Below are 24,661 nucleotides of genomic sequence, written 5' to 3'. Positions count from 1 at the left end.
ACGGGAATTTTTTTTAGCTAAGCCTATCAGTAATAGTGTTCACAGCTCACCGTCGAAATTTGAGCCTTCAAAGCCACGTGTTTCTAGAATTGTCCACGTTTAAATGTCAAAATGACGACTCGTGATATATAGATATATAGAAATAGTGAGTAAAATACCTAGTCTGTGATATTTTTGAAGGAATTGTGCGATTTCGTACATTTCTAGTACTTATGAAGACTACGTACATATTTTCAGGACTCAAATCAACCCTCTAAAATGGGGCACTTGTCCCTTTAAGAGTTACGTAAAATGCACTAGAACAACTAAATGCGAGGTTTCTTTTGAAATACAACACGAAGCGATGTTTGAGCAGTGGAGGTAGCATCAATCCTCTTCTGATGTCGAACCTGAGAGGTTTCACTAACTAATGCCATGGATTTTCCACTCCTCGATAAGGGTCCAGGGCAGCATTTAAATGCAGTAGCAAAACTTTGACGAAAACTTCGGTTCATGAAACAGTAAGTTATTGGATGAACACATGACGAAATGTAAGCCAGTAAGAGTACGAGTGCTTTCGTCAGCAAATTCAGACTGCTACGTATACTCATATAGTCCATAACTGTCCAAGTATTGATAATAAACAATGGTGTCCAACAAATAAAATATTCCAAAACAACAACACACAACATTTTTATGACGCGCTTTTTACTGAGAAGAACGCGCTGGTAATTGACTTGACGCAAGTTTTGAGGAGTACCATTCAATAACAGGGGATTCATTATATCACAACAACCAGTACCATCATCAGGCGTCTGGGATCCATTCACCCCCGATTTCTCTGTTTTAACTTGATTTATATTCTCATTTTCTGAAAGATAAATATACAGTTATTCAATCTCGTGATAAATCAACAATGAAATTATCATAATCTACTCCAACGTTCAAAAGGGAGAGATATGTAAAGTAGTATATGAGTTGCAATAATGTTTGTAGCTGGAAACATATTTTTGGAAAGGTTTACAGTAAGCTTCAAAATGTTCAGCAGTCCATTTTACTGGTATTAACCCTTTGCGAGAATCAAATCGCATCTTCCACGAAATTTACAAAACTACAGTATAAGAAAGACACAATTTATTTTCCAAGGATAACAACTTATGTTCACAGTTAAAGATCATTTCTACGAGTTGGTCCTTGGCCAAACCTCTTGGCATTGATCTATCCATACCCATTTACAGCTGGGTCGACTGGAATTGTGAGTGAAGATGGCATCGGACTATCACACGCAGATCGAGAATTGAACCCACAGCCGCCGTATATGAAATTATTATACGATGAAACATAGTAAATATGTATCTGTGGCATGCAATTCTTAAGCAATTCTTCTTTCCATCATCTAAAGGTAAAATGAAACTCTTCCAGTCCTTAAAGGATTTTAATCTAAAGTCTAGTCTCTTACTTGGTGCATTGTTTTTGTAGGAGAACCAAACGTATGGTTTTATTTCTGAAAACGACTGAGGACAGCTGAAATTGACGTCTACAAGGCGCTAAATCAAATATTGCAACGGCTATAATATTCATTTAATCTCCCAATATTATAGTCCTAATCTTGTGTGATAAGGTCCATGGTGATTTTTATATATAGATATGATAGTGCTGTCTATTATCCAAAACAAGATCAGAAAACCAGGAGAAGAGATCTATCGAATCATGAAATCAATGAGTTTCTTTCTTCAAGGTGGAAATGAAGTATGAAAACTGGGTTAGTTAGTCAGAAATTTAGTTACATAGATTAAGATTTCCGTCCCTAGATTGATTTCTATACCTTTGATTAAAAAATCGTTTTTGACATTTTGACATCTATCATGACTTGATTGATTAGGTCATTCTAGTGGGATGGTAAACTACGTTTATTGTTATCTTCACCAATCATTTGCTATATTATGAAAGTACTATATGTATCAAAATCATTTCAACTTGAATAACCTTCATTATGTGAATTTGTGAAGCCTGGTGATGTCTCATTTATCGTGTTGTAGGCAATCAGACTATTTCGGATGTTGAAAGTAATAACGTTTTGGGCCATAAACGAATCAAAAACTTCCTCAAGATAAAATTTAGTGTAATCCCCATCGTATCCAAACGACTTCCCATTCGTCATATGTCAAAACTCGTCTTCGTGATACGATGTTTTAACCCCTGATTTGAATCTGTGAACTCATCAGTGGCTTCTAAAGAAAACTTACATCATTACAGCAACGTTATATGTTGATACAAGTGGCAAAGCTTGTTTACTGTGCTCTTAGAGTCCTATATTCCGAAGCATCTTCCTTTCAGAACACCCGGTCCTATTACCCCAACACGATAGATAATGTAATCATCGCATATGGGTGGAAGTTTATTTTCTGTGCACACCATTAAGACAAATAATTACACCTGTCTATGGATTGAACTATTATCAGAAGGGTCGTTTCACCAGAAAATTATAGATAGACCGCATATTTGTGTTTACTGTTGTATAACACCTTCTGATTAGTTTGCTGCACGATCAGACAACATCTTCATAGAAACCAGAAAGTACCACGGAGTGTATTTCAAATGTCTTATTTAGACGGTATTTCAACATTTCTAAAATGGATTATTATTTCTGAATTATTACACACTTACCGAATGAAGCATGAAATGTCTCGTACTGGGTAACATCCTTCCACAGCTGACTTCCAATTTGGCCATACGAATAACCCATAATGCACAACGGCATCAACAATAATAAAATGTCAAGGAAACCGGTATACAGTTTTTCTGTAAGAAAGTCACTCCATATTTCACGGCAGGCATAGGCACCAGTGCTAACTTGTAGTCGCTTGGTAAATACGGCTATTGGTATCGTTATGGAAAGTCCTAGAATCCAGATAAAAGCCAGAACTCTATAAGAATGGTAGAGTGTCTGCCATCGTCTAGATTGTAGTGGTTGACAAATGGCGTAATATCTTTCTAAACTAATAGCTACCAGAGTATAGCAACTCACTGTTACTGAAACACCTGAAAAATATGAAAAGTTCACAATATTAAGGATGTCAAGCTGTATAGATATTTCACACGTTAGATGCTGTAGAATGAATACGATATTGTCAGCATGTACCCCTTTCCACATAGACTTGATGGTGCCCTGGGTACAAATGCAACCTGACAAAACAATTTCCCGTCATGTGATTGCAGGAAGCTCCCCCTTAAGAGTTATAATGCAACATGTGCAAGCCTTTGTACAATGCTCACTACAAGCGTATATTATAATCAATATTTAATAACAAGTTCTTTGATCACGCGAAACCATGTACCCGATTTTTGTGGTTATAATAAGTATGCCTCTAGTCAAAATGTTGTTTCTTTGAAGTAGTTATTTTTGTCGCGGTTAAGAGTGCTGCCAATCTGGATAAATTAAGGGGAGATTACTCTACTTGAGAGAAATTGAATTTCCGGCTCATTAAGACGTGTTTTAACCAACTGTCAAAGTAGGTGATTAACTTAAATGAAGACATTTAGGCGTGTAGAAATTATAAACATGGATCATTAGCCAAACATTTACTTGAAGTACACTGGCAACTAATAGTGAGTGTGTGTTGATCTTTCGATATATGACCTATGAAATTAGGGTTGCTATGTGATTTGCAGGAAGGTGACGACGCCTGTGTCGTATTGTACCCAACTCCATTTCAAAGAAAATTTCAAGATAAGTTTTTTCTCCAAAATGTGTCAGAATGCACCAAATCAATTCTATTCTGGATAGAAAACCTTCTCAAACCCTTTATCAATCCCGACAATTGTTCTCTTCTGAAGTCAGCCTTCCCTTTTTTTACACCCCTAGTTCCGGAAGGTTGGCGCGTGTAATGTCTTCATGAATAACACCAAAGAACTATCAAAGCCAATCCAACCTTGTTTAAATTGATCAATGTTGTCAGCGTCCCACGTCTGTGTTGTTAGAATCAGGTTATTGCAGTCAATTATGCAAATGTGCAAAAATTATATCATTCTTATTCTTAAATTAATGAAATTAGATAGTCAAAAAACGCAATGCAATTCCAAAATCCAATCAATGAGGAAGATGCAGGTTTTTCCAAAAGAAATTATTCAATACCGTACAACAAGACGTAAAAGAATCTCATCACGCTATTCAGAGGCGACTTGATCTTAGCAGCAATAACTCCTGATCTCGTGACGTCAATGCTACTGCAGCAAATATTTGATGTTATTTGAATAATGAAATTAGTCGCGACTATTATTATCAATATCATTTATCACTCTAGTTTCTAATATCCCGGCTTAATCAAATTATTAATCATTATTCGAGATGGATGCAAGTCTCGTTCAACAAACAATAAAAATATTGAACAAATCATGATCTGTTTGATTGAGTTGAAACAGATATCCTAGATTGGTTAGTTATATAAAGTACAATAAATTGTCGTGTAAATATGTCTTCGATTCTGTTCCATTAATTTTACCTGAAGCTCTCGGGGAAGTCCATAAATTTGTTATTAAATTTCTAAGTATTAGCTAGATTGTAACTAAAGAGGTGAGGAATAATCCCTTTTCCGAAGCATCTGAGAAAGAGGCATCATTGAAAGTACTTAATCTTAATGGTGTTTAACATGGTAGTATCTGGTAATGCTAATTATTTGGTTAAACTGCTATGTTCCGTCCGTTTGGCTCCTTGTCTGTTCTGTACCTTATGTAATACTTAACTCACGGGTTTTCTATCTTAGGGTAGTTTTGAACGCTTTTTGGTGGTAATTAGGCATTTTGTAATCTAGCATAAAATTTCTGGACAGTTCTAACCCTAGATGTTCTTTTCCGTATATATTCTTCAACATAATAAAAAATCAGGACATAGTACGAATTTGAAGTTTGATTTAACTACATGTAAATTCATACTTGGACAAACTCCCGTCATAACCTATTCGAAACCTAAAAATATGACCAATACTTCATTTATGCTCTAGAACCACCCATTGATGAATGGGCATGAATTGGAATGTCCTGTCAAAATGCATCTTCACAATGTCAAGCTACAACGAACTTTTTTTTCTTGTTTCCTCGACGTTTGTAAATGCAGACACGCATGATACAAGAAAAGTTCCTAATGATATCAAGCTGTGTAAAGTATCTATTCAATGTTATCAATACCTATATTATAAGTTCAAGGTAGAGAATACTCATTGGTAGTACGTCGATACGGTACAAAATACATAAACGTCCATCATTGACCCCGAAATGAAAAAGGAAGTTAATTGCGATCAAATGAAGCGATCATGATTAATTCTAGATAACTGAAGATGGCTGTGATAGGAAGTGATTTCTATATAATAATCTAAGCCGGAAATATTCAAAACGTACCTCGCGGCATTTAGCTGACTTTCAAATGGACTGGTCAATATCGTATGATATTATCCAATATCATTGAATATATTAATATTCAAAGTTGCTTGGAGCAAATGATTTGACCCAATTTAGTTAATCAAACTTTCCCAATAGTTCCAAGGCATTTAAACCTCAGCCAAAAACGTTTGTGGATGTGAGAGATATAACCTTCATCTAAGTAAATAGGATTAAATGAACGATCAAGTCGATCCTGCTACTTCTACTGGCGAAATTTATAACTGAGGGCATCTTGGAAAATCTGCTTCAGATTACGTCGACGTCTAAGATAATCGCAGTTGTCACCAGTTGTTCATATTCTACTTTCAAGTAAAACTTTGATGTAGTCTGATTCTGCGACCATCCAGTCATTAGCAATTTCTAACAGTTGTACATGAGCGTTTCTTTCATGTCTTTTGCGTTAGATCCGATGAAATGCTTTGAATCGTCAGTCGACTAGAGCCCAACACTAGACACAAATTCTGTTTAACCACACTGAAGAAATATCTTTCAGCACGTTATTACCCTCATATTCCTTTCATGGCTTTTAATAATCGTGTTCATATAGCCAATTTATTCATCGATGAGCAAAATATTGAAGAAAACTTCAAAGACGTTTCAGTACTTTAAGGGCATTTTAAGTGTAAAAAGATGACCTTAAGTCAAAAACAAATTATACCCGTTTAGCTTTGAAAATAACATAATTTAGAGTAGAAGCATACTTTTATATCTCTAACAATTTTGTCTTTTATATCCTTTTCTTTTTCAGCATTCATTTGATCAGCTCATCAAAGACAGACTCAACTAAAGCTAGACTTGAGGCGATTTTAATCCTCAGTTTTATTACAGAATACCTCAATGTACGGATTGCTTCAGATATTGAAAGTTTTCCGGTTAGGATATGAAACTAATTTCTTTTCGATATCGACTTCCCTGTTCTAATTTGGTTGGTCAATACGTTTACCAGATCATCATTTTATCTAACATAAAGATGGCGCCTCCAATATTGTACACACAGCTCTTGTTAAATATCTTTATGAATTATGTCAATATAAACTACATTAGGAGATAAACTTACTTTTCTAACCCCAGTCAATTATTGTCAGTAAATAGAACTCAAATATGGTGAAATGAAATTGTATAAGGAATGGTACCTGTGTTGAATTGTTCTTCGATTGAATTAGCTTACGTGTTTAATTTACCAACTCTGCTGGATTGCTGATAGCTCGACAAATTTGGCCTAAACTGGGTTTAGGGTCAGACATACAGAATACAGCCAAGGAGTATTGTTTTGTCAGAATTGTTTTGTCTGGTTCGTATAACTCCGTAGGTTAAGCCTACCCTCCATCGTGCTGGGCGCACGGTTGCTGAATGCATTGAGGTGAATCTGTAGGAACGAAATTTATTTCTTCTTAAAGAACAAGAAATTTCTTGCTCTTTATGTTAATCTGGTCGAAAAACAAAAATCAACAACGTAAAGGCTTTAACCAAAATTCAATTTTCTATGATAATCTGCTTAAAAAGGTGTTAACACATTTAATACTTCACAACAAAATGAAAAAAGGCTTCAAGGCAAGATGAAAAATAAGACAGTTTTCGAGACGACTAATTGAATTGATATCCCTATGTCCCCATCTTTTTAAATATTTCTGCAGTAGTATATATAGTAGTAGTATGCAATGATTTTCGATATTATAAATTGCTTTCATCGACTCAAATGTACTTACGATTTTTGAGTTGGGTTGTTATTAATTAGAATACCAGCTTCAAGTCAGAAGTAATATATCAGTTATTTTTCAAATCCTGAGGAAATAATTCAATTCATAGCTGGAGGGCTGTAGCTTCTTCTAACAATATATTTCTCCAACAATGCAACATTCAATGAGTTCGGAAATAGATATGACAATATATTACTAAACTAGGTTGGCCGACTTAACACTGAACTCATAATCTATAACTGGACTAGATTTTGTTACTAACAATATTTTACTCACTTACAGACTGCTACTAACAATGTTTTACTCAACTAAGTTGGCCAACTTAACACTGCACTCATAATCTATAACTCAACTCTTACGGGCTGCTACTAACAATGTGTTACTCAACAAGGTTCTGTTATTAACAATGCATGGCTCAACAAGGTTGTTACTAACAATAAATCACTCAACTATATTTTGCTACTAACAATGTAGTATTAAACTAGATTATGCCACTAACAATCTATTTCTCAACTTTAGGTACTTTTACTTACAATTCCAATTAGGTACTGCTGTTAACAATGTATTACTCAACTAGATACTGTCATTAACAATTTATATCTCAACTAGGTAAATATGGTTTAGTCAACTAAGTAATGGCACTAACAATTCATATTTCAATATACAGTTTTTCATTATTATTTAACTAGTTACTGATTCTATAATTATGTATTAGTATTACTGATACTGAACTACGCTCTGCCATTAACAATTATTACTCAACTTGAAAACACAATGTATTACTCTTCTAGATTTTGTTAATGACAATTTTTTACTCATCTAGATACTTGTTATAACATTGTATTACTCATTTAGATTTTGTTAATGACAATCTTTTGCTCATCTAGATACTTGTAATAACAAGGTATTACTCAACTAGATTTTGTTAATAACAATCATTTACTTAACTAGATACTTGTAAACACAATGTATTACTCATCTAGATTTTGTTTATAATCTTTTACTGAACTAGACACTAGTAACAACAATGTATTACTCATCTAGATTTTGTTAACAATCTTTTTCTCAACTAGATACTTGTAATAACAATGTATTACTCATCTAGATTTTGTTAACAATCTTTTTCTCAACTAGATACTTGTAATAAGAATGTATTACTCATCTAGATTTTGTTAACAATCTTTAGATACTTGTATTTACAATGTATTCAGTATTACTTAACAAGTTTCTGTTATAAACAGAGTATTACTCAATTGGGTACTTTTACTAACAGTATACTATTCATCTAAATACTGGTACTAGATATTGATACTATCGTGTCATATCAGACGGATAAAATTTATCGCTTTTTTCATTCGCGACACATTTTGGCACTGTTTACCATCTGTAGGCGAATTGGTATGCGACAAAGCCTTCTTTTCATCAGACATTTAGAACTCACTTTTCCACTTGTGACATTTTTAATCATTGCAAGTATTATATAATCCAGGACGCAGTAATTCAATTTCCTACTTGCCGATATCTCTGCAAGCTATATCAAATATGTTATGTAAATAGAACTGATAAGATTAACGTGGAGTGGTTCAGTTGGGACTGACATTGAGGTACGTTTACCAAGCAATTTCTTTTTTTAACCGACGTTTTCATACGCCTACATGTTGCGGTTGTCTATTTGGACGTATATTAACGTGAACATCTTTCAGTAGATGATCTCGCAATACTTCTTTTGAATTTATATATTCTTATATGAAGATCAAATTAGTAGTTCAACGCAAATATTCGAAGCACAGAACTTGCTTTCCCTCCTTTTTTGAAAACTTGAAATAAGACTTGAAATGGATGCAGATGTCAAAAACCACAAGGTTTTTAATAGGCTATTGATTATTGAACATTATGCAGTTCATTTAGTTTTTAACTTGGTAAAACCTAATAGGTACGATCAAGTTGAAATTTGCGAGTTTCGCGACAAAATGGTCCCTTTTTCAAATTTGACTGCTTTAAAAATACTTTACATCTTCATTTTTTTTTTTAAACTAACGTTTTCGTATTATCTACTGCCATACAAACAATATTTCTTTGCCCCACAGTAGAGATTTTGCATATCGGTCATATTTTGATTTAAAACTTGTTGCAGTAGGCTATATTAAATTGATTTTTATTTGTAAACTCGGCTTTTAGTGTGATTAATACAAGATATCGTGCATTAAACCAACGCAGAAATCATTAACTGTCCATTCCATGTTGATAAGAACATAAAGTTATTTTAAGCTTTTCTATTTGCAATGTATTGAAATTATTTGATGCGATCGGCAAGTCTATTTGTTTCAGATTAGAAGTCTTGCATATAATGTTACATCCTTTATTTAACATCTAATAATGAAGCTTGCAAAGCACCAAAGTGAATTATATAGATATAAAATGATTAGATTTAAACATGCTAAGACATGTAATAGCTTGAAAAACTAGTGTATTAAATCGGCACTCGCACTCTTAAAAAACTGCCGTCTGCATCACAGACTTGGTCCTCCCAACAACAAACTGTTCTGTAAATCATTCACTTCTTCTTAGCCACAATCGTACTCTGCCATCTGCAGTGGAAATGCAGTGCCGACTCTCATCTGAGAACACATGGCTCCTTCACTGTTGGTGCCGCCAATGTTGTCCTTGGGTGGCCCACGCAAGTCATTGCTGACAATGATGAAGATTGAGCACTGGAAGTCTCTTGGAAGCCAGCCGATTTCGAACAGTGTCAGCACTGACTGGTCGCTGATAGTGGCCGGTGCTATCTGTGACACTGTTAATCTGTCATGCAGATGGTGTCGTAGAATGAAGGGATCATGTCTTGGTGTTGTGACTCGGCTGCCTGTGGACGGCCATTGGTCCTGTTGGTGGTGTTCTAATAAACGTGGAGTCTTGGTTCTTACTCTACCATTATAAACATTCGCAACGACTAGTGTAAATTGTCTGGCATTTAATCGTCTAATGGTTTGTTCACGATGTTGGGAGGTTCCACGATAGCTGTTCCACAAAAGCAACTAAATTTTTTTTCAATGTCACATCAGGTGGTTTTTATACAGAACCCTGGCAACTATTGCACGTGAATTTCGATTTTTCTGTGAATCACATAGAACTTGCTCCCACGGGCATCTCACATTTCCCAATGTTCGCAATTGTTAAATCGTATGCAACCGATATTATCAGTTGAATATCATAACTAGCTTTTTAAAGGTCTAAAATTCATATTTATGAAGAAAAAAATAACAATTTTGATCATGCTCAATTGATCCAAATATGCTACGTTTCTTTGTCAGTTTTGTATATTTGGGTATTTTTTGTATCAATATTTGGGTAGTTTTTGTATCAATATTTGGGTATTTTTTGTATCAATATTTGGGTAGTTTTTGTATCAATATTTGGGTATTTTTTGTATCAATATTTGGGTAGTTTTTGTATCAATATTTGGGTAGTTTTTGTATCAATATTTGGGTAGTTTTTCATATCAAATTATTGAAAACAGGCTGGTATTTAAATATCGCTGCTTGCCTTAAATTTGATAAAGAAAGTTAATTAAGTACCAACCTAGGGAAATTATTCATGTAAATCATAAATAATAGACATTAAGTAGCTCGTTAAGTGTCTTGCACAAGACATTTATGGAAACAATTCAAAACAATTGTTTTGTACTCATAATGATAAATCGATTTTAACTCCTTAATAACCTAACTTCTACTTCATTTATTAAAATAACTTTCTTTGGAATCGAGAGATATTAACAGGTGATCTCATTTGCGGTATAAATCGTATGATTGTCACGTACGACACTGAACAGTCATAACTCATTTTGTTATTGCAAAGCTAGGGGACACAGTAATCATATATATAGACACAGCTTTAAGGAACAGCGCTCACTGGTTATAGTTTTATGCAACCAACTCACTGTTCACGCCTACGAATGCTGGCGATTGTCAAATCGCTGTTCGAATCGATCAAAGACATTTATGCACCTTAAACTTTCATTTAAACCAAACGAGTTAGTTTTTTGTTCATGTTTTGAATCGAATATGTTCTATTTTCGTGTTTCTGGTGCCTTTTGTCTACTTGTTTCTGTTTCACAAAAACATAAATGATATGTATACAATGCCTAATTTTTAAATTGCAAGAGGTCAGATGTTAAAATGCGTCATCAACTTTATGTTGTCGTGATAGGCTTTATTCATTGAAAAGTCATAGTGTGGACAATAGACCGATACTGTCGGCAGAGAGTCAGAAGACCATATATAAATATATCTTGAAATAGCGCAACAAATTTGGTTAAATTGAAATATTCTTCTTGAGTTTTTTTTTTCGAAAAACTGACAATTTTCTTGTTTGTTATGAGGTCAGCTCCATACCATCCTTTTTTTCGACAGAATAAACCACTAATTATTGTCTCAAATTTAAAATATTTAAGCGTGGAGCAATTTAGAAGATGGTCGCCATCTTATCAGACTTATTGCCTTTTTAAATTTCAGCCAATCAAAAGGCATGAATTTCATTGGCTCAAATTTGATAAATATGGCGACGTAGTTTGAGTAAAAAGACACTCCTGATGGACATTTATCTAATTTGTACACAAGTAATAATGTCATAATGCAAAATTTACTGTTTTCAAAGGTGTAAATCAAGTAATACAAAATTGCATGATATTTATCTACGTGGTGGTCTGTCTCTACAATACGTAGTATTATTAAGAGTCAACTTGTCAGTCTATGTGGACATCTACCCGGTTGAACTAAAAATGTAGCTTCATGCCTTAATTATTCTAAAGTTCTGACTTTATAATGATAACCAGTTTGATTGACCGCCATTAAATTTTTATCACCAATAATCTAGTACTGGATAATGACAAAATAACAACTTCATTAGTAATAACAAGTAGGTATCTAGGAAGTATTATTACTGACTCAAGTGTCTGATTTTTTCCACTAAATCATCATTTATAAGTCTGTGATGCTTTGAGTGCCTCTCATTTCCCGATTTCTGTTTTTATTATTATTGAAGCTGGTCACTAATGAAATACTGAAGGCAATACCTTTATATTATCTAGACGAGAAGTAAATTTGATAGAAAATTGTTTTTTTGTACATTTCATTTCAGTATTACATAGCTTTCTTGAGCAACATCTTTTTTTTAAAATTTGTTATCAAATTACAAGCCGACTGTTTAGAGAGTGCGGACTGAAAGTTTGGCTGAATCTGTCAAAATAATCATCTTTCATCTATCCTTGCTGTTACAGCATACTGACTCCAAAGAATTATCTATTTCTCTTCAGAATTTGCTTTAACTTTTTCTACCTATAGTTATAACTTGAGTCCTCTTTGTGACTAGATTTTATCTGGGAATAAAATGATATATTACGTCTTTATTTTTCACTTTGTCCAATATCCTGCACAGATAGCTTTATTTAATTTTCTAAATGCCGATGGATCTTTATACAACACAACCTTTCCAGAACCACAGGGATTTAATCAATCTGTACGGCTGAAGAATTATGGACTGTTCCAGTTTTATATCCACGAGTAAAAATAAAACCTTTAAATGTTGATTGAAGCATGTGTTTTGATCTCTTGGGCCTCTTAGACGCTGGTTTAGTCAATTTTCATCGGACGCTGAAACTCAAAAATTTTGCTCTAGAATCTCTATATGATTGCAGTATTTTCGTATTTTCATTCGAAGTTTTTTTAACTACTGTAATCTGTATTAAGATAATCGATGCTCTATTTATGAAGTCGTTCACAATCCTGACAACAATAAATATATAATTAATCACTATTAATAGTTGTTTTCTGCCACTTGAATTAGTGTACACGCTATTTCACAGCATTTCTTTTACTGTATCTTCATTGCATACCTTGTCAATTTTAAATACATGTGATTTTAAGGTAGGAGGAGATCGACTGGCCATTCAAAGCGTATGTCGCAAAAGGAACTAGCAGAACGCCCATATGGAAAATATGATCGATTAGATGATAAATCCAGACAACCACATTTTTTTGGTCGTAGGTTATCCGGTTGCTCTCAAATTTTTTAAGTTGCAAAGTCGACCTATCTGACTCTCTTTCTGTTTGTTAACGTTGTTCATCCAAAATGAAGTCTTGGACGACAAAACTAGTATCAATCAGAGTGTGGATCTAGTTAAACGCGATCAGAACAGCTAGTTAGTTTGGGAGTGTGAATATACAGTTTTATATATTTATATATTGTAATCCACAAATATTTTTTGAACGTGCTGTTGAATATTTAAAAATCGATAGCAGCATAGTCGAATCGTATAGTTATGACACTAGGTAAGATGACTGAAGAAAATGAATTTTATTGGCCAAATTTCAGAATATAAAATTTCTTAGAGGTAGTATTCCTTTGAGACTATTAAGTTTTAAATTTTGAAATGATACCAGATTATAATTGGTATGGATTTGTTATTTCTTATTCTCTTAAGTAGTATTAATATAAATAAAGCAACAATTTATATTCAAATGATTTAATACATCTGAAACCAGAACTATGTAATTTGCCTCTGAAAATAGAGTTAAGTCTTTGAATGGCATTTAGCAATTGTGAGTACGATATATAGACACAGCTTTATGGAACAACAATCACTGGTTAAAGTTTTATGCAACGTTTCGACGTGTTTCCCCCGTCGTCCTCAGGCACATAATGAGAAGAAGTGATGGGCAAACTATATATACATTAATGCTTATTATTAAGAACACACAAGAGAAAATGGTTTATTGATACATTACATTAAATTTTAACAGGTACAATAAGAGGTATATAATTCTTAAAATAACATACAGGCTGATTAAGTAAAATAATTGAAGTAAAGTAAATGAATTAAAAAAGATTAATTGAAGATTAAATAAACAACTATTGCTGGTATTGAAGTCTTTTATTAATAGAAATTACATTGTTCATATAACTAACTATGCTTAAAGTTGGAAATTGTTTGAATATGAATAATTACAAGTTGATAAGTTTATCATATGCATGCGCTAAACGAACACCTTCATCTCTGTTAAGGTCAGGCTGATATCTTCTGATGTAGATAGCTTCATGAAGTCTCCTGGTTTTATCTATGTGCTTATTGATTGTCAGTATGTTGGTGTTGTCAAAGTTGACTTTATGTCCTGTTTTCCTTCCCATAGCAAGATGTTCAGCCACAGCAGATGTTCCTTCATTGCCGGGCTTGTATTGATGGTCTTTGAGTCGAACTCAGGGTTTGTTTCCCCTATATAAGAGCTTCCACAGGAGCACTCAACTTGGTAGACACATCCCTTAGGTTTTTGGTTGTTGGAGGGATTCAATTTACCACTGGCTCTGAGCAAATCTTTAAGCGTTGAGTTGCCAGAGAACACTATTCCAATGCCGACTGACTTTTTCAGGATCTTCTTGATTTGGTATGATGCCTTTCCGATGAATGGGATAGCTAAGCGGGTTGATGGTCTGTTGGGATTAGGCTGTTGGTTGGTTGGTTTTGCCATTAATACGGATCGAAAAGCTTGATGTACAAAGGCTGGAGGGTAGTTGTTGTGCAAGCAGAATATTTTCTTGATGTGTTGTAATTCTTGTTGAAAGTATTTTGGGTCACAAATCCTTTTTGCTCTTCTGACCAGCGCTGTGATGGCTGCCCTTTTGACATGTTGAGGGGTGTTGGAATGGTAGTTCACATACTGATCTGTATGTGTAGGTTTCCTATACACGCATGTCTTCAACTGACCGCCTAACCGAATAATTCTCACATCCAGAAAGGGTATAGAGTCATCTTCTTCTGCTTCCATGGTGAAATTGATCCTCCTATGCTGAGCATTAAGATGCTGAAGTAGAGCTGATGGGTCATCTTCAGCTCTAAGCATGACAAAGGTGTCATCAACTTTCCGGAACCAGCAGATTGGTGAGATCGGAGAGGTTTCCATGGTCTTTTCCTCAAAGGCTGTCATATAGATTTCAGTAATCAATGGTGACAAGGGGCTTCCCATAGGTAGACCGTGGATTTGTTCATAGATCTCATCTCCCCATGTGAAGTAGGTAGAGGACATACACATCTGAATGAGATCGACGATGCTGTCTGTAGTAAGTGTAGTATCTAGTGGGGTCTCTAATTTAGATATCTTATCTCTTATGATACTCAACACATCTTAACATGGGACATTGGTGAATAAGTCGACAACATCATATGAGTACATCTTCCCTGTGATCTGCATTTCTTTCAGTTTGGTGACAAATTCTTCTGAGTCTTTAATGAATGAGTTAGCTGTTTTCCTCAAAGGTGCCAAGATTCTGCTAAGATGTTGGGCGATGTTATAGAAGACATAATCCCGAGAGCATATGAGTAGCCGAGCCTTGATGGGGTTTTTTGTGGATTTCAATTGTTGCTCTGGCATATGGTGAACGTGGGTGGCGGCTTGATCTCAGTTTAAATTTAAGTTGATTGGTAATTTGGTTACTGGATTCAAGTTCGTTTAACTTCTTGTCCAACCTGTCTTTGTATATGCTCGTTGGGTTTTTGCGGAGTCTTCTGTAAGTTTTCGCATTGGTGTAAGCCACGTTCTATGTTGACGATGAAGTCATCATGGTTTTTGAGTTTTGTAACGGGTGAAAACTTAAGACCTCGGGAGAGGAGGTTTATCTGTTCGTCTGTAAGATTTTTCTGGCTTAGGTTGATAACAGTTTTGGTTAGGAATTCATTTTTTTGGTTGTGGTCTGGTTTTAATAAATTCTCTGAATGATTTTTCTGTCTTCTTAAGTTGTCAAATTTGGTTTGTTGTGAGCTTTTGATTTTTTGGCCAAGAAGGTTGTTGGTCTTCTCTTGCTTACTGAAATCTATATGACAGCCTTTGAGGAAAAGACCATGGAAACCTCTCCGATCTCACCAATCTGCTGGTTCCGGAAAGTTGATGACACCTTTGTCATGCTTAGAGCTGAAGATGACCCATCAGCTCTACTTCAGCATCTTAATGCTCAGCATAGGAGGATCAATTTCACCATGGAAGCAGAAGAAGATGACTCTATACCCTTTCTGGATGTGAGAATTAAGCGGTTAGGCGGTCAGTTGAAGACATGCGTGTATAGGAAACCTACACATACAGATCAGTATGTGAACTACCATTCCAACACCCCTCAACATGTCAAAAGGGCGGCCATCACAGCGCTGGTCAGAAGAGCAAAAAGGATTTGTGATCCAGAATACTTTCAACAAGAATTACAACACATCAAGAAATATTCTGCTTGCACAACAACTACCCTCCAGCCTTTGTACATCAAGCTTTTCGATCCGTATTAATGGCAAAACCAACCAACCAACAGCCTTATCCCAACAGACCATCAACCCGCTTAGCTATCCCATTCATCGGAAAGGCATCATACCAAATCAAGAAGATCCTGAAAAAGTCAGTCGGCATTGAAACAGTGTTCTCTGGCAACTCAACGCTTAAAGATTTGCTCAGAGCCAGTGGTAAATTGAATCCTTCCAACAACCAAAAACCTAAGGGATGTGTCTACCAAGTTGAGTGCTCCTGTGGAAGCTCTTATATAGGGGAAACAAAGAGACCCCTTGATGTTCGACTCAAAGACCATCAAGACAAGCCCGGCAATGAAGGAACATCTGCTGTGGCTGAACATCTTGCTATGGGAAGGAAAACAGGACATAAAGTCAACTTTGACAACACCAACATACTGACAATCAATAAGCACATAGATAAAACCAGGAGACTTCATGAAGCTATCCACATCAGAAGATATCAGCCTGACCTTAACAGAGATGAAGGTGTTCGTTTATCGCATGCATATGATAAACTTATCAACTTGTAATTATTCATATTCAAACAATTTCCAACTTTAAGCATAGTTAGTTATATGAACAATGTAATTTCTATTAATAAAAGACTTCAATACCAGCAATAGTTGTTTATTTAATCTTCAATTAATCTTTTTTAATTCATTTACTTTATTTCTATTATTTGAATTAATCAGCCTGTATGTTATTTTAAGAATTATGTACCTCTTATTGTACCTGTCAAAATTTAATGTAATGTATCAATAAACCATTTATCTCTTGTGTGTTCTTAATAATAAGCATTAATGTATATATAGTTTGCCCATCACTTCTTCTCATTATGTGCCTGAGGACGACGGGGGAAACACCTCGAAACGTTGCATAAAACTTTAACCAGTGATTGTTGTTCCATAAAGCTGTGTCCATATATACTACCAGAGTTATGTTGCTTTTTACTTTTATTTGAATACGGTTCAGTCTAATTTAATTTCTAGTAAAGTTGTTTACATATAGACAACAATTTCTATAACACGTCGTGCAGCATAATGGCATCATTGGAAAATTGGAAAAAAAATTCGAAATCATTATTGCAAATTGTTACCATTTCCTGCTGATGACTGCCTTCTTTGACTACATCACATGACTTCAGTACATCATGTGATATCTAGCCAATTTCTGATTGGATAAAACTCTATTAATTTAAGCAACATTTCACCAAATGTTTTTTATCCGAAAAGTTCCGTACCTCAACTTATATGTCCCAGCTGCTGATCCATGAAAGCGAAGCTAAACATAAAGGCTCAGTGACACTTTGTTATCTATGACCTTGGTAGACCCCATTTTGTACACTTTACATGTGTAAGATAAATGAGCTCATCTCTCGAGACCTATCTGCTGACATGATCCGAACATATCGATTTTGGGTTTATCAAATCTTACTAAAACAAGCTTACATAAATCTTTAAGTAGATTATCCTACACAACATTCTTCCAATATTTGAACTGGTTAAGATCTTGCGATTCAACTAGATCAAATTCTGTGCAAGAACAAATAATGACATCAAGTTTTTAATTAAGCTTTTTTTTCCTACTTGTAAAATTTGGTCATCGTGATAACAGATAGGTTGAGACAGGTTATCCTTAAAAAACATCTTGCCAGGCAAGGTAACATACGCCCACTGGCATCAGTAATGATAAAGTCTGTAGTGGTTTAATATGTGAAGTCAATCATCTGATTGTTACTAATTTCAAGCTTTACTGTAAAAAATGTAGGCTCTATCAGGCCTACAACCAAATTGCATTGCGTTCACCCGATTGTTACCAACTTCAACTTGACTGAGATCTTGTCCATATATACATGCATACCAAGTTTCATTGAGATCAGATAAAAACAGCACCCTATTTCATGACTACAAGTCAAATTTGTTGGGTTTTTACTAAATCAAGGGCAGTAACCCTGAAATCGTTCTTCCAATTATTACCAACATCAAACTTTACCAAAATCCCATCAATATATACTAAGTACCACATATTCATGTGGGCGTATAAAAACGAAAGCAGAGGCGGAGGAGATAACATAAATATATAATGTACCAAGAACCAAAATAAAGAAGTTGCTGAAACTAACAAATACGGTGTAATTATTTAATAGAAAACAACTTTTGCTTGAAAAGAATGCATATTAACCCGTGTTGCTTTAGGAATTTGTATAACGTTTTTCTGTAAGAGAAAGTGTTAAATGTCACAGAGGCATTAATACAAAACTGTAACGAATATGGAATCAACCATCCTTGAAATTTTGGTTGGCAATATGATTTTTACTACTACTCGTAAAAAATATTATAATGAATTACCGTTTTCATGCGTTATTCCAAATCCCGATCCAATTTCGTATCAACTACGGGAACATCAAACGATAGTCCAATTAATGTTTGTTTATATTTCTCTTATTTTGCAGATTGATTTATCAATAGATGTTCACGTTGTCTGAAATTATCATTTCATATATATGGCTCCGTCACACCTTCTTACTCAGCTGCTAATACGATGGAAAATTAGACATTAATGATTCCGTTCCGTATAAGAGGCAATGTAAATTTCTCGTTTGAGATGGTCAAATCTGTAAAATGGTAGATTTTTTTCGTTCAGGGACTTTCTTTGCAATAAGATCAGTCAGGTATTCTGGAGCCATGTTTGAGGTACATTGGTAAGTCAAAGAGGCGAATTTGTAATCGATCCGCTTCGATACTGGCAACCAATGGAGCTTTTTCAGAATTGGTGTAATATGGGCTTATTTTGGCGATTTTGTTACTATGCGGGCGGCGTTATTTTGGATTGATTGCAGTCTTGTTATATTGGAGGAAGATGTTTCGGAAAGGAGACTATCACAGTAGTCGATACGAGTTAACACCAAGGAACAAACAAGTGTTGCTGCCGCAGACTCAGTAATTAACTGTATGATGCTTCCAATGTTTCTGAGGTGAAAATAAGATTTCTTACAGACGTCGTTCACGTGCTTCTCCATGATTAATGTGCAATCAAGTATCACACCCATATTTTTGACACTCTTGGAATGGCAAGATGTTATTGCCTATTTGTAAATGATCTGCTTGTAGCTTTTTGATACGCGATGAAGGTCCAATGAGCATACACTCTGTTTTAGAATCATTAAGTTTCAGCATATTGTGTGTCATCCATGATTTAATGTCCTCAAAGCATAGTTGCATATTAGTAAAATCAACAGGATCAGGAAGGTAACTAGTGTAAAGTTGTGTGTCATCGGCATACGAGTGTCTGGAAATGCCATGCTTATTGATCTGCTGACCCAGCTGTTTTATATATAATACAAACAGAACTGGACCCAAAACTGAACCCTGCGGAACTCCACAAGACAGAGTAACATTTTCTGAGCGGACATCTTGATTGGAACCTATCTGTAAGGTAGGAAGATAGCCATCCTAATACTGATTCTTGTAGCCCAAATTGATTTTGAAGAGTGTGAAGAAGTTTATCATGGTCTATAGTGTCGAATGCCGAGGAGAGGTCTAGGAGTACTAAAAGAGACAAATTACCCCTGCCTACTGAGCACCGCAGATCATACACCACTCATACACCACAAAGTGTCGTTTCAGTGCTATGTGATGGTAGATAGGCCGATTGAAATTTGTCCATGAGACTGTTCTCGTCGAGATGATCTATAATACATGCTTTAACGGCTTTCTCTAGTATCTTCAAATAAGAATGGTAGATTTGACACGGGTCGGAAACTGCTTAGGACTGTCCCGGCTTTTTAAGGAGTGGTTTCACGACTGCGTGCTTGAATGCTTTTGGTACGACTCCAGATTGAGGACTTCTATTTATTATATCAGTAATAACAGGGAGAAGGTCATCTAAGATTTCATTAATAAATTTGGTGGGAACAGGATCTAATTCACAACTTGTCAGTTTTGAAGATCTAATTAGTTTTTCGACTCCCTCCTTGCTGAAGGCTCTGAACGAATTAAGGGTAGTCGAGGATTCAACTAGACCACTTGAAGAGATGCCTACACCAATATTATGATTCAAAAGATTTACCAGTTTTCGTAAAAACCTAGGTGTTTGTGAGAGATTACTTCCTTAATAGATATATTATCTAAAGTAAGAGATCGCGAAAGTGGGGTTTTCTAAGTACAAAGTGCCAGTGTTTCAGTTTTCAGTGGGTTGAAGGTCTTTGCCCAGTTGATAATTATCTCTAAGTCGTTATTCGGGAGAGTCGCAGTTGATTTTATATTTTTGAAAATGTCGTTTATATATTAAAATCAGGAGAAGACCAAGGACAGAACTCTGTGGTTTTCTCTAGTTGACCCCAAACTATTGTGATGGGGCTATAAGTAGACATAGCCATATGATGCTCCATGCTATTGATCTTAAGATATGGCTCAACGTGGTAGCGATAACTTTCTATATGTGCTCTGAACCCCAAGCGCATATCACTTTTTTTTTTAAATTATTCAGGCACTTGTTCTCAGACGGCATCGTGGAGGCAGAGTCATCGTAAGGGTAGTATTAGAGTGCATACTTAATAGTTACGATTGGTTAATCGCCTTTCATTCGACTACAACACGATTCGTGTGCCACATTTGTGTCATATTTGAGAAGCACGTTTCATGTGACTAAACCCCGCCATACAAGGACCCATCTAACTATTCTGCTTCTTGTGAGCCTCAAGTCACAAACTCCCCTAGTGTATGGTCGTATGGGAAATTTCGGAGATCACCATTACCGGAATTCAGGGCTGATAAACTTTGGTCATTATTGTATGTCTCATGTGATAGTGGATCTGAATCTGAGCTTTAATTTACCGTTATTTGTGATGACGCATTACAAAAATAATAGGATTGTTACTTATGTGCTAATGGATGATAAATCTCATAACAGTTGGTAATCCCTGTTTTCCATACCTTTATCCTAATAATATACATGTTCAAAGCTTATTCTTAGTTGGTAATAATCTCAGCTGTTCTTGATACAAATCGCTATAATTGAAAGGTTAAATCGGGCCCAGTAGTCAGCTGCAACCCTATATAAAATAACTTTCTAAAATCATCTTGCCTTTGTCTTTGGATGTGACACGGATTCCTCAAAATGGTGGAAACATCTATACTGCCGATTTGAAAAACTCGTAAAAACTGTTATATGAAAGGAATATAGCGATGACCCTCGTAATACATGTATGCCCACAATGTCAGCCAAGTCGTCCGGAAGATTGACAAGAGCTATCAGTAAATGAAATATTCCAAGAGAAACACTTTCATACAAAAGCTTTATTTGCAGACTTTTTCTTTTTTTTTTTAGTTTGATCAAGGTTCATAAAAGGTGATAATAAACAATTTCACCATATTTTGTCTAAATCAGCCAAGAAATTTGTTTCCGAGCGTAAAAATTGAACGCGCTCAAGGGCTATAACTCATATTGAATATTTTTCGATTATTTTTATTTTCAATGGGGTTCATCCTTGGGTAATAATAAACAATTTCAGCAAGTTTCGTCAAAATCCGTAAAGAATTGTACCTTCTAAGAGTGTTTATGAGCTAAAAAAATTGACGCATTTTCAAGAACAAGGACAAAAACTATTTTAAATATTTTTCGAATTTTGATAAGGTTTATTCTTGGATGATTACAAACACACACAGTTTCGACAAAATTCGTCAAGAAACCAGCTCTTTATGAACAGACAGCTCTGCTGAAAGTAACAAAAATGGGACGTCTAAGCACGACAAATTGGGCGGTATTCCAGGGATAAAAATCGCTCAAATGTCAGGGTGGCTTAAGTCAATTATTTTCCCTGTGCTCTATTGTCTATTCCTGAAAAAAAAATCGTAAAAAAAATCAGAACTTTCTTCGTTTGTTGTTGTCAGATATTCACTAGTACATACCAAAAATACTCTGATCGAGAAATAATATATATACTGATCAATGAAATATGTTAATTCTCAGACAACGTCATATGTCATGCTTCTTTAAGACAGATGACTATATCAACACCTGACCTATTCGAACGGGTAGATGTTTTTCCACGCCAGTTCTTCATCGTTGACAGGGTGCAATCGCATTGGAAAGTCCTATTTCACGACCTTAGCAAGAACTTATAGAAGCTCATATCATTTGGCTATTTCAGTCTTCTTAGAGAAATGAAATGAGAATTTTACTTCCTATATCTCTTGCTTTCTTTGGTAAAGAGACCATTTAAATTAAAGCAATATATGAAATTGATGGTTTTTATACATGTGTTTCATGCTTAGTTGCGACAATTCCCTTGAGTAATGACTGATGTGGTCTTAACATTATTGAGACTTGAGTTAAATTGAAATATAGCGAGACATCAGTTTTACTCAATCAATCCCAGGAATACTGTTTGTATAATAAATGATTCCAGAACGGTTGGACTCATTTGTAACAATTTGCTGTAATCTGTAACTTGGTAAATAAGAAATTTGTCATCTGAGACATTTCACACTCCAAACGAGTTGTAGACAAACTTGTTATATTGTTAAACATATACCACAAGATCAATTCTGTGAATACAGAATGGACACGATGGAGAAGTATCTTAATGCAGTCGTCAACAAAGGACGATAGTCCACAAATTTCTATCTAGAAAACATTGGTAATTTAAAAAACAAAACAAATACATGCAACATTTAAAAAGTATCGATCAAATTATCAGAAATAAAAAAACATTTTTTAAGGTTAAAATATTTTTAATTTGTATAGGTGCACGCTTTGACCATAAGACAAGACATAGTAAAACATAATCTTAGCAACAACAGCTAAACGATTCTCGATAGGGAATCATATGAAATAATAGTTTTAAGGACTGGATAATATTACACCCAATTTTCCAGCCCCACTTCTCGTCATTGCACCTCAGTGTACAACTTTAGGATACCTAAATTTTCAGAGAGAAAAAAAAAATTTGTTTGAGGTATTGAAAGAATTATTCGATTTTCGTACATTTCTGATACTTCTGAAGACTTATTTGCATATATTCAAGGTCCTGAAAATGCTGTCTTAGGGACTTTAATTTTAAAACTAAATCAATATTTTTATATATATTCTTCTCTCAGGAAAAGTATAACAGAAAACAGACCTATTCATTCAATAGTAAGACACTTTAGCTTACCTCGTATTTTATTTAGGTCAGTGAATTGAAGCTGATAGTCATCAAAATACCTATTCTTCCGAGTTATAGTTTTTCATTTTAGTTTCATAATAATGATGCTATATTTAAGGCTTAAAACACGGATTTATTTCAAACTTGTATTATTGACCATTTCAACGTGTCTAAACAAGAAGTATCATTGAATATTTGTAATTTTTGAAGATTAGAGGATAAGACTGCAATTTACGTATAAAAGTAATTTTAAGAATTATCTTACGTATGAGTATTTTACGTCTGATAATAACGATACTATCTAATGTAGGATTGTTAGGCCTACTACTTAAATGTTAAGACACAAATAACATCTAAGAACGGTCACCTACACTGGAAAACCATCCATTGATTGGTAAACTGTTAGAAACGTAGGTGCACTTTTATAAGCTGATTTTATGCAGCACGAATGTCTACAGATTTTTCACTGATATACTACCTCATTTGAAAATTTATTTTGCCAGTGTGTTGTTTTGGTTTGCGGTTCTGATCTTGGTACTTGGTTTATTTTTTCTTCGAGCATAGGATTAAACACTTTTGCAAACCACAAACAACTGCGAAATCAGTTATTTTTGTGGGTACCTAACTTCGTGCATGTCTTCTGCAATGCATTTGATGTATTAAGAGCTTTAAAAGGTAAACATAATTGTACTTACTTTGTAAATATCTGATGAGAACACAGATAACATCACCAAATATAAAATCTTGTAATAATAATGGTATTAATGTAAAAGGCATGCAGAAAACTGCTAATAATAGATCGCTGACAGCCAAATTTAACAAATACACATTAGTGATCGTTCTCATTTTCTTGTGCCGCACCAAAGTCAAAATGACGAGAAAATTGCCCAGGACAGACAGAAGAAAGACTGCAGCATATGGTATACTTATTGCTAAATGTAGCGGTTTGGGATATTCCAAATAGTTGCAATCATTTAATCGTTTAATCAAAGTTTCATTGTCCGCTTGAAAACGTAATAATTCCAAAATATCCGACAAGTTTTCACAGTCCTCAAAGGTATTTGAAACACAGTCTGTACAATTCAT

The 24,661-nt window shown here is 34.8% G+C and overlaps 1 protein-coding gene across 1 annotated transcript; it reads right to left on the bottom strand.

The window, feature by feature from the left end:
- Nucleotides 1-305: 305 nt before the first annotated feature.
- Nucleotides 306-24,661, bottom strand: LOTGIDRAFT_111574 (hypothetical protein; the record flags this gene model as incomplete). Its single annotated transcript, XM_009048878.1, has 4 exons — nucleotides 306-829; nucleotides 916-1,009; nucleotides 2,681-3,021; nucleotides 24,271-24,661. 4 exons carry the CDS (start codon nucleotides 24,659-24,661, stop codon nucleotides 306-308), a joined length of 1,350 nt encoding a protein of 449 aa, XP_009047126.1.

Source organism: Lottia gigantea (assembly GCF_000327385.1).
Source record: "Lottia gigantea unplaced genomic scaffold LOTGIsca_13, whole genome shotgun sequence".
Lineage (NCBI taxonomy): Eukaryota > Metazoa > Mollusca > Gastropoda > Lottiidae > Lottia > Lottia gigantea.
This window is presented reverse-complemented; position numbering and strand designations above follow the sequence as displayed.